Source organism: Lepidothrix coronata, unplaced genomic scaffold (assembly GCF_001604755.1).
Source record: "Lepidothrix coronata isolate B3197 unplaced genomic scaffold, Lepidothrix_coronata-1.0 Scaffold7, whole genome shotgun sequence".
Classification (NCBI taxonomy): Eukaryota; Metazoa; Chordata; class Aves; order Passeriformes; family Pipridae; genus Lepidothrix; species Lepidothrix coronata.
Window position 1 is genome coordinate 10,693,391 of NW_016690187.1, and position 10,725 is coordinate 10,704,115.

General features: G+C 41.1%; 1 protein-coding gene across 2 annotated transcripts; it reads left to right on the forward strand.

Annotated features, from left to right (window-relative positions):
• The first annotated feature begins 2 nt into the window (after positions 1 to 2).
• On the forward strand, positions 3 to 5,338 carry LOC108507481 (coiled-coil domain-containing protein 173-like). 2 transcript variants are annotated; one of them, XR_001878165.1, is made up of 7 exons: positions 3 to 237; positions 1,025 to 1,181; positions 2,178 to 2,306; positions 2,587 to 2,780; positions 3,104 to 3,262; positions 3,948 to 4,050; positions 4,915 to 4,925. XR_001878165.1 is itself a non-coding variant. In XM_017835480.1 (5 exons), the coding sequence occupies exons 3-5, from the start codon at positions 3,110 to 3,112 to the stop codon at positions 4,935 to 4,937; spliced, it is 279 nt and encodes a 92-aa protein (XP_017690969.1). In that variant the 5' UTR covers positions 1,639 to 2,306; positions 2,587 to 2,780; positions 3,104 to 3,109; the 3' UTR covers positions 4,938 to 5,338. The 2 variants fall into 2 exon arrangements, 1 of the variants encoding a protein (XP_017690969.1); XM_017835480.1 differs by lacking the exons at positions 3 to 237; positions 1,025 to 1,181 and having other exon boundaries at positions 1,639 to 2,306; positions 4,915 to 5,338.
• Positions 5,339 to 10,725: the final 5,387 nt, after the last annotated feature.

Sequence of the window (10,725 nt, forward strand, 5' to 3'; positions counted from 1 at the left end):
AACGGGGGAGGGCGGCGGCCGCAGCCTCTGTGCGAGGCGGGAGAAGGAGCCCCGACTCCCCGGGACAGCCGGGGCACCGGTGAGGATCCCTCGTTCTCCCTCGGCAGTTTCCCGGAGAGGCGGCGGGGAAGGGCCGACGATGGACCTCGATGGGCCGGACGCCGCCCGCCGGGAGGCAGAGCTGGAGCGCGGCCGCTACTTGAGCCGCCGGGCCGTGGCCCAGGAGCAGCTGGTGCAGTGAGTCCGGCGGCGGGGCCCGGGGAATGGGGCGGGTTTGGGTTATAAACCTTCCCGCGGCCAGCCCGGCGCGGGCGGGACCCGGGAGCTGTTTGGGCTAACCCGGGTCGGCGGAGCTGCCCCGGCCGCGCCCAGTGGTGCCGTACCCAGGGCTGCGTGACTCACTGCTCTCCAACAACGCTTTCACATCATCCTCGATCCGTGGTCAGGCTGAAAACTCGTCACCTCTCCTTACCCTCTGGTTCCTCCGTGACTCTGTTCTCCAGCTGCAGAAACGTCTCTTGCTGTCGTCAAGGGGCTGTGTCTATCCTAGTAAATTAAACAAGACTCTAAATTCTGGCACTGAGAGCAAGGGGCAAAATCCTTTGTTATTGCTGCTTCCCCCAGCCCGGAAGCCTTAGCATGGGCAGCATGGCCATGCCTTGCACAGTGCTGTGGCACTGCTTGGAAGACAGCTAGATGGCAAAGGCCCAGGTTGTACAGAGAGCGGGCTAACAATTAAACAGGCTAATCAATTTCAGTTTAATATTTGAGTCCATATTCTGGTCGTGTTTGCTTTTGCTAGTATAGACCAGCACCCTCTAGGACCAGCACCAGACTAGGACTGAGCTTTGGCCAAAGAATTTGGAGCTAGCTTATAAAAACTGTGATTCGAGTTTTGATCTCTGACATTCTACTTTCACTTCAAAGTATGTTAAAGTACCTGTAGATGTGCAGAATCTGTATCTGTTCATTATTACTTCACCCAGTCCGTAGCTTGTTTATTCACTTCCCTTTTCCAATTTAGAATAAAGGAGCACAAGGATCAGGCATATCTGGCCAAGCTAGAAAACAAAAGACAAGGGGAACAAATACAGAGATCGACCCAATTGTACCAACTGGAAATTCAGAGAGGAAAAGAAAAGGAACATGAGGAAAAAGTTGAATGGCAGAGGCTGCATCATGTAAGTAACAGGAAAGCAGACAGTCCAAAATGCTTGTTTCACCTTGGCTGCGATGGCTGCACTCAGCCCACCGATCAGGTGGCCTGCAGGCAACAGGGTCTGTGCTGGCACCTTCAACAGTGTGGGATCAAATGCCTCCTTTGCCTCTTTTGTGCTTTTCAGAAAGGCCTTTTGGAAGTTGTTATGTGGCACCTGAGCTTTGACTGGTCTACAATGGAAAAAGTCTGCTAGAGACAGCAAGGAGATTGTCCTTGATTTGAGAACTGGATTTAGGTTCCATGTAATTGCTCTGTTTTAAGCCCACTTTTCTTTGTTAGGAAGAGGGAATAGCCTGACTATGACAGTATCTTTTAAACTTGTCTTTCCATTTATGATTGGTGATGTCCTACTTACCATGCCTACTGTTTCCCTGCCTGTGCCTGCTTGAGCAAGGAGACTGAAGTGGAGGTACTGAGATGATTCATTCACATGTGAGAGAGTAAGAGGAGAGAATTCTTGCTAAAACCCTACTTGCTTTTTATCCCCCCATACTCCTCACCCCAAATATACAAATTTTATCCCATTTCCCCCAACCTTGTATATGCAATAAAAGCCATACATACTGCCAAGCCATACAACTGCCATCACAAAATGCTTTGCATTTCGATGGTTCTATGGACTCTTACTGTTTGAGCTCTTCAGAATCTGCACTGTGTGAATGATATATGGGATGGAAATAATACAGTTGGAACTTCTGGGGAAGTAGAGGAAAGAATATAAAGATACTGTGGTTGGGGCTGCAACCACAGACTAATTTTGCTTTTGTTGTAGTTTGTCATAAGTAGGTCATGAGAATTCTCTTCCATCTCTGGGTTTCTATCATCTATAGCTTCTCCACTGATACAAAGAACTCATCATTATAGACGAGGCCTGAAGTCTTTGTTAGAACTTTTTTTCAGTTCATGTTTCCAAAATCTTGTTCTACATGAAAATAAAAGTAGTTTTCCATTTAAACAGGAATATGTAGCTGAACAGAAAGTAATTAAAGCTGAAGAGAAAAAAAAAGAAGACAAAGATGATGATTGGATTAAGGATTAAAGAAACGATGGCTGATCTGGCAAGAGAAAAAGATGCAGAGACTAACAGGTGGGTCTAGGGATACAGTTTTCAGTGTTAGGATTCAAACTTGCAATTAAATTATGTGAAAAATGTTACTCTCAATTGTTATATCAGCAGAATCAGAAGTTTGATGCAAGCAATTTTTCTGTAATTCAAACTTGAAGGAGAAAGTGCAGAAAAAATGCCTACCAGTTCCAGCAGGAATTGGTGCTGTTGGGAGTGGAGGTGGGGTTGCTAGTGTTGTTAGGACCAGTGCCTCAGGTATCCTGGTGTGTTACAGTAGCTCTGTAACAGTGTTCTTCTGCAGGCTGATGCAGAAGCATAGGGACAAAGCTTTTGAAAAAACTATCTGCACAGATGAACAAGGCATTTAAGATTGAAGATGATTGCCTTGTGAGAGGAGCTGCAGAGGTAGAAGCTGAATACCAAATGAAAAACTAGGAGAAAGAAGCAAGACAGAAGGCTGCCATTGAATCTATTGCTGAATACAGAGCCAGTGCGGTAAGAAACCTGGGCTGATCTTACTGCTGCTTACTTCAGCTGAGGAGCCTGGCCCAGATCACAGCTGGCTCTGGTGCCATGCCTCAGCAGGCTTCATCAAGTCCACTGACATCTTTCCTGGGGTCCCCTCTCCCTTTCCCACTTCCATGTTGGGTGCACATCTGCCAGGGCTGCTGGAAACGCTGGGCTTGGAGACTGGCCAGCCACAATGACAGTGCTTCTCGGAGCATTGATCCAGGGCTGCTTCTGCTGAGAGAGATGACTTTCAGCTTAGCAGGACACCTCCTTGGTTAACTTTTTGTGTGTGTTTTGTAAAACTACAGATTAAGATGAAAGAGGAAAAGGAGAGAGAGGAAAAAGAAAAGGATGAGAAGGATCGTAATCAGTGGATGACAGAAGACAGCATCTACCAGGAAATGGAAAAAGCCAAGAAACAATGTCATGCAAACATGGAAGTACAGAAAATTCAGATCCAGCAAATGGTAAATAGAAGAGCTGTACCCTGTCACCCCCTTCAGAAAGAAGCATGCTTCTGAACCTATAGTACTAGATCTTGGGTGGGAGAGAAAGAAGCAGCTTGCTGTGGGTGTGATGTGCATGTTTTGTTTGTTTTTTACCTGCATACACTGCAGCTGCTGCTGTTGGAGAGATGACTGACTCTGTATCCATCCATAGCATGGCCCACAAGGGGCTTGTTTGTGGAATGAGGAAGCTGCTGCTCAGAACTTGACGATGATGCACACGTTTCAGAGGTTTATGAGCCTCCTCTTAGAGCAGTAGAACAGAAGCCTCTTCCAGGCTGACTTGGCCCTGCTGGTCAGGGAGGATTATTAGCTGCCAGGGCTGCTAATAAGAGATCAACAATGACAGACCACATCCTGTCCTCCTGTGCCATTATGCCATTTTTTCAACCATGCACTGCTGTCCTCTCATATCTTCTGGGCAGGCCACCAAAAAGCAGCAGCTAATGCTGATGTTCACTCATCTGTTTAATGTACCCTTTTTGTGGGGAGTACATTAGAGGAGAGAAGGGGGAGCGATGATACTTGCCAAGTATCAACTAACACCACTGTAGGTCTCCCATAAGCTTTTACTCTCTCTAAGCTTTACAGGATAGTGATGTTGAGAACAAAATACTAAGTTTTGTTATTCCCTTCTCTTCTTCAGGCTGAAAAGCAGGCAAAAAAACAGCAGGAAAAGCAAGCAGACTTGGATTACGATGCTCAGAAACTGCTTTTCATCAGGATCAAGCATTTTGGAGATAAAGACAGTGAGTAACTGAATCAGTGGCATTACTAATGTAATTTTTATTCTCTTCAAGCATCCAAGGAAGGAACAAGATGTGTCCTAACTAGGACAACTGCAAGAGTAGTGGAATGGATACATATGCAGTATTAAAACAAGCAATGGGGGGAGCAAGGAAAGATGGTTGATGTAATGCTGTCCATTTTTTTCCTGCCACATGTCCATGAGCCCCCAGCTCGCTCCAGACTGAGCAAACACTTGGCATTGTGCATGAGTATTAGAGCCTGCTTTGCCCCTCACAGCCCTGCCTAAGTGCAGGGTCAAGAACTCTCTTCAGGGCCAACAGAGACCCAGTTATTGTCTTGGTCAGTCCTGCTGCAGTCTGGGCTGCTGCGCTCTTTTTGGACAGCAGAACATGGCTGGGTGGAGCTCACTGACTCTGTACCCATGTCAGTTAGCATGGCCCATTATTCTGTGATGTGAACCAAAGCACAGTAAGTAGGAATAATCAAGAGACTTGTTTCAAAACCTCACTTGTGACCTAAAGTAAAATAGTAACATTTCTGCACTATCAACTAGAAGTCACAGAGAGTTTTCTCCACTTATCTTGAAGTAATTAATTTTGGAAATTCTATATTAAAAAAGAGACATGACAATTAGCTAGTGACAGTCAGAAAAAAGCAACATGTACTGGAAGAAGCAAGCATTACTGAGCAGACCAGTAAAAATCCAGCAACTGGCACAGTGGACAAGGGCAAAATTAGACTATCTTTGGTAAAGCTTACAGGACAAGTATTTCTGCATTAGTTTCAGTTACAAGCTATCACTGTGCATACAGTTAAGAGTAGCTACCTATTATACACCTAAACTCTGTTTCTTTTTTCTTCAGAAATATATTTGACTACTATCTAAGTATCTACAAAGGAAAAGGAACCTTGCCATTCTCTCCTTCCAAGTTCTATATGCCTGCAAAACCTATCAGTGCCCAATAGCTGAAGCTAACTCTGGAGCAAGTTACAAAACATGCTGTTTGCCAAAACCTGCCTATACTCAACTTCAGCTCAAGAAACAAGTGCCATAGTTCACAACTGTACTTTAACTAGTCTAATTTTATTATGGAACAAAGCAGTAGATTCACTTTTTACGAAGTCAAGAGGTAACAACCACAGGTAAACTATCAGTACTGTACTCCTAGAGTATTGCTGGGCCTCCAGCCTTAATTCAAACCTTATGTTTTGGTCTAAAAAAAAAAAAGTCTTACTGAGCAAACAATAAAATTGAGTAATCTGTTTAAAACATCTGCGTTTTAAAACATCCATGTTGACTATGTCTTTTATTCGTGACAGTTTTCTACTTACTTTTACTTAGGAGAACGTATTGGAAGGTAGAAATACTATCTTGAGAAGTTGTGGCACTGGCTGAGTCTTTAATCCTTTATGGGAAAGAAATGTCTGCAGTAAGACTGTGCATATCTAGTACTCCAGCTAACCTAACTGTAGGGCATGGGAAAAACACTTCCCTGCTTTCTCCTAAACACTCTGCTCTCAGCTTAGCCAGGTTGCCAGGCTGACATACTGCTGTAGGTGACTTTTTGACCAAAAGTTGTTCTTCCACTCGGTTCTAAACTGACTGTAAGCTGTTCTACCACTCCATTTACATTCACATTGAACAAGCAGTTCTTCTGTAACTAGTGAAAACTATTCTGCTTCACACACGCACACAGATTTGCATTTGTGCAAGTACAAGATCAAAGCTGGCAACAGGCAGAGTTTGCAATTCAGACATAAGATCAGCTTCACTGCATGGCTGCATTTTTATATGTTACAATATATAGATAGTGAATAGGCTGTTATTTGCCATTCTGTAGTAGAAGCTCTTAATCGCACCTACTATTAACACTGTCATCCAGTTCAACATGGAATAAAAATCTAACTTCACACTTCCAGTAAAAACATACAGATCTTGGTTTAACTGAAGAGGTCCTGACATCAAATCACTATGGCCTGTAAATCTGTACTAGCAGTACTGCCACTCAAAAGGCTGGAGATTGGACTCTCAGAAGCACATTTAGCCTGAGATCAGCTCAGCTGGTTACAGCACGGTGCTAATAATGACAGGGTTGTGGTTTGATCCCTGCTGGGGTCAATGATCCTTATGGGTCCCTTCCAACTCAGAATATTCCGTGAATTAGCACTCACGGGTTGCACCATTTGACTTAGAGGTGAGTATTTCTCTAAATGCAGAAGATGCTAATACTGTGAGAAGCACACGTGGCAGACATGGAATACACTAACAAATATGCAAAAAGTATTTATTTCTGAGAAGTACTTTAGTGCACAAGTTGTACAATTTGTATCAAGAACTCATTCTCCCAGCTGACAACTGGATCATCTTCCCTGTTAGGGAGTATAAATTACAAAAGACTAAGAATAATTACAAAATACTCTGATAAATGCTACATGCACAATACTGCCAGTATAACCAACAATTATTTTAGCTGAAGGAACCCAGCTATCACCTAGTTCCTCCTACCACTGTTCATAAATTAATATTTCTAAATTTTCCAATCCTTCCAACCATTCCTTTCATTAGCAGCTATGGCTAAAGCCACACACAGACTTCTTTTTATAATGGGGATATGTCTAACTTTCTGCCAAAAATAGCAAGTTTCCTTAAGTGCTTTACATGTTGCAAAATTTAAATTCAGAGTTAGGGTGCTGCATTAATTCAGTTTATTTAGTCTTTTTAACATGTTAGTACTTCTATGAATACAAATATAAATTTTAAACTAATCATACGCATATACAGCAGTTCAAGACCTCTCTTCTGAACATACTCATGTTAACTGCCCTGTTAGTTTTATTTGAACAATGACTTTATAATTAAGTAAAGACACTAATTTAATTCTTTAACAAAATGTACCTTTATGTAGTTTTGCTATCTAAACTCATCACTTTTATTGTATTTTTTACTGCTGTTCCTTTTGTGAAATTTCATACTAAAACTGGAAAACATTTTCACATATCTTAATAAAAAAAAAGGCAGGTGAAGATTACTTTTGGGTTTTGTGCAACAAAGTTTTGTTAGAACAGTGTTGCTAATGACATGAATTTTTCAAGGGTAAGAAGTAAGAATTATACTAAAAGTACATATGCTGTCAAAATGGAAGGTTAGTTTTATGCTAGGTAACTACAAAACTGTACCAAATTAAAATTTTGCAAAATGCTGAGTTCACAGATTCTTGATATGCATTTTCTTTGATAATTTAGCTAAATACTGCATTAGGAAAATTACTATTTTCAGCAAAAGAAGGAAAGTACATGTAACAGTTATTTACATTTCCATTACATTGACTCTAAAAGTGTGAAGATTAATTTTGTCACTGGTATCCTCCAGTTTAAGTTGAACATTAACAACCACAACAAAACCCCTCACCAAACAAACAAAAAGAAAAAAACAATAAAACCCACAAAAACCACTCCAAAACCACAAAAACCAAAAACCCCAAACAAAACAAACAACCCCTCAAAAAGACTTTCATGGCTGCTGCTTTGATAAAGTATAATACATATATCTTTAGATTTTCTATTAGAAGGAAAGTCCTAAAAGCAGGAATATACATTTTTGTCTATCAGAAAAGCAATAAGTCTACTATGCCCCTAGAGGTGTGTCCAAAAATACTTTATTTGCTTCAATAAATCAACAGTTCCAGAAAAGGCAGCTAAAGGACTGCTTTGTTTGTGTTTACATTAATCTAAAATCCACTTGCCAGACTGACACTATTACAAATCAGACTTTGTTAGGGGATCACTGCAAATTCTTCAGGGCATATGACAAAGAACACTGCAATAAAAGCCTGTAGTGTGGGATTTCATGTACAAAGCGCAAAGTTTCAGGCTAAAATTCTAACCACCAGATAGAACAAAGGGTTAAAATGTAACCATTGCCTTTTTTCTTTCTAAATAACAACCAACCCAAACAAACAGGGCAACAACTGAAACAATGTGTCTGTGTTAAGGAATTAGCAGACACCAACACATTTTTTACAGGTAATAGTGTCTACACAACCTTAAATTCTATCTACCCTCCTCAGTAAGAATTTCTGCCTCTGAGTTGGTGGCAGTACCCAGAAATTCCAGCATCAAAGTCTCTTTTTGATAAAGTTTGTAAAGCTACTGCCAATACTAATTTCAGCATTTCATGTATATACAGGCTGTATGGTATTAGTAAAATGTCAGTATCTATTGTCAGTACAACAGAGAATGCATGTCTAGCCTTTGGAAGTTATTTCAAGCCTGTATGTACACCTAAACACATGCTCACAAAGCTAGTCCAGTAATCCTTGCCCTCATTTTACCTTGTGTCTTAGGGTTCACAAATTTTCTGAAGTAGGATGAGTTCTGGGGTACAGCAGAAAAAACTGTATTCTACAAGTACTACTTTTTTCTGCATTCACAAGGAAAGACCATGTACCCCCCTCTGGTACAGTTACATATTGCTTTAAAATACACTTCCAGATCAGTTCTCTGAGGCACTGAGCTACACTGTGACTACAGCACCAGGTGGTTACTGTGAGGCTGAGAACAGGAAAGCTCTGCCATTGAAAGAGGAAACAGCTCAAGGACTGCAAGAGCAGAAGTCAGTGCCTCCTTATCTGGCAGCAAGAACTGACTGGTGCTTGAAGACATCTTGCTGTCCCTGGGATTGTGCTTCGGTCCCACCAAATTTTTAATCAACGTTCTCAGGTTCCAGTTTGATAAAGAAATGCATGAATCTGGCAAACCCTCCCTCGTACAAGACTGCAACTGTGTTTCAGTTTAAACAAAGTGATCAGCACTACACCAATTTACCATCAAATATGATATACAGGCAAGGTATGCACTCATCAAAAGATCAAGTGTATCCCACCATGTGCAATTCAGTGTAACCAGCTTTTAAAAAAACCATACATTAGAAACAAGAAAATGAGCTTTGTGCCACCAACTCAGATGAATTTTTAAAGTGCTATGGAAGAATTAAGAATTCCTTTAATTTGTACAAATAATTTTCTGAATTGTAACAAAGAAAAAAGTCCACATGAAAGGGTACAGAAGTGCATATTTTGAAATAACTAGTTACAACTGCAAGCTATAACTGGATATAATCTCCATTTTGAGATTTTAAATCAAAGACTGTTGTTTTGGGTTTTTTTAACAATTTCTGTGTATTGCTGTATTGCTGACTGCTTGCATTTCCTCCCTTCTACAGCAGTCATTATAGTTGCAGACTGTTTTGTTTGCATGCTTATACGAGCTTTAGTGATATTGGCAAGAATATTCTCATTAGTGCAAACATACCTTTTCAGCAACAGCTTGTGTCTCAGCTCCATTAAAAATAACAAAAGAACATTGCAAACAGATTTTAAATGAGACTTTGAAGCACATGGCATGCATAGCACAGTATAAATGCACCAAGGAAGGCTTTGTTTAGGCTGCCACACAATTTCTGAAGCTTAACTTCCTACCTTTTTCTTACTACAGTCCCCCAAAATAGGACTACAACTTCTCCAAAGTCCTCCAGAGTTCAGACAGAATAGGTCCACTATATAGGTCTTTGGTTCAGTCCTAAGTTCTCTTAAGTAACAGCTGTATCATCCAACCATATGTGGACTTGGGAACATTTTTAAACATTCTGCATAAAATAACCACTCCTGTGCAAAATTCATACTAAAACATAGGGGAAAAGCACTTGATAGCCAAAGCAGCTCCACTAACTATTATGCTAGAAAGTAACTCAACATACTTCTAGTTTTCTTCCTTTAAAAATGCTGCTTAAGTTGTTCATAATCCTCTGTTTTCTTTTGCTTTCAAGACAAAACTTTTTTCCTTTGGAGTCACAACTGCTGGATCACAATGTAAAGCCAAGTTTCAGCAATTCTGCTAATCTGCTGGAAACGTACACTGTTTACACACTGATCATAAACTGGCTTATAGAGTGAAAATGTTCACAAGCTCATAACAAAGACAGTAAAACCAAATTATGTCACACAGTGAAAGATTTGGCAAAAATTTCAACTATTACAATAACTGTCTTGCTTTGACACAGCTTAACATTAATGCTTGTCACTTCTCTTCAGGATTTTAAAGATTTGCCAGCCTTTGGTGTGAATAGTTCAAAGGACTGGAAGGAGTGTTGGTGTTTGTACCAAATCTCTCCTCCTGTTGGCCCACTGTGTTAAGTCACCACACACCAGCTGCTCTTTGGGGACGCACACACTGGGACACTCCTGCAGCAACACAAGCCAAACTCTTTCTCTTTGACATGAAGGCCTGGTGGTGAAATAGAAACTGGGGTGGGACCTACAGGCAGGAGAGGAAAGCAGAAAAGGGAGGGAATTGGTTTGAGGGACACACGTAGTAGAAAATGAGATGGAATTCACAGTACGGTCTTTAGAATGAAGGGAAACAGGGAGGAAAGCAAATTTCAGTTTTAAAAGCCTGTCTTAAAACATTACTTGAAATTCCGTTTCAACTACTCCAAAAACTAATACTGGAGAATAGCAATAGTTTTGTCTTAGACTTAAGGAGCAAGAGTTGAAAGGATTTCCTGATTCCTTACTCTAACACCCACTGTAAATTCTGGTAATCTGTTTCCTCTCTGTGGATCCACTAGTCAGCAACTGAGACAGAGCACTCTGAAGCCTCCAAGATGAATTTTCTGC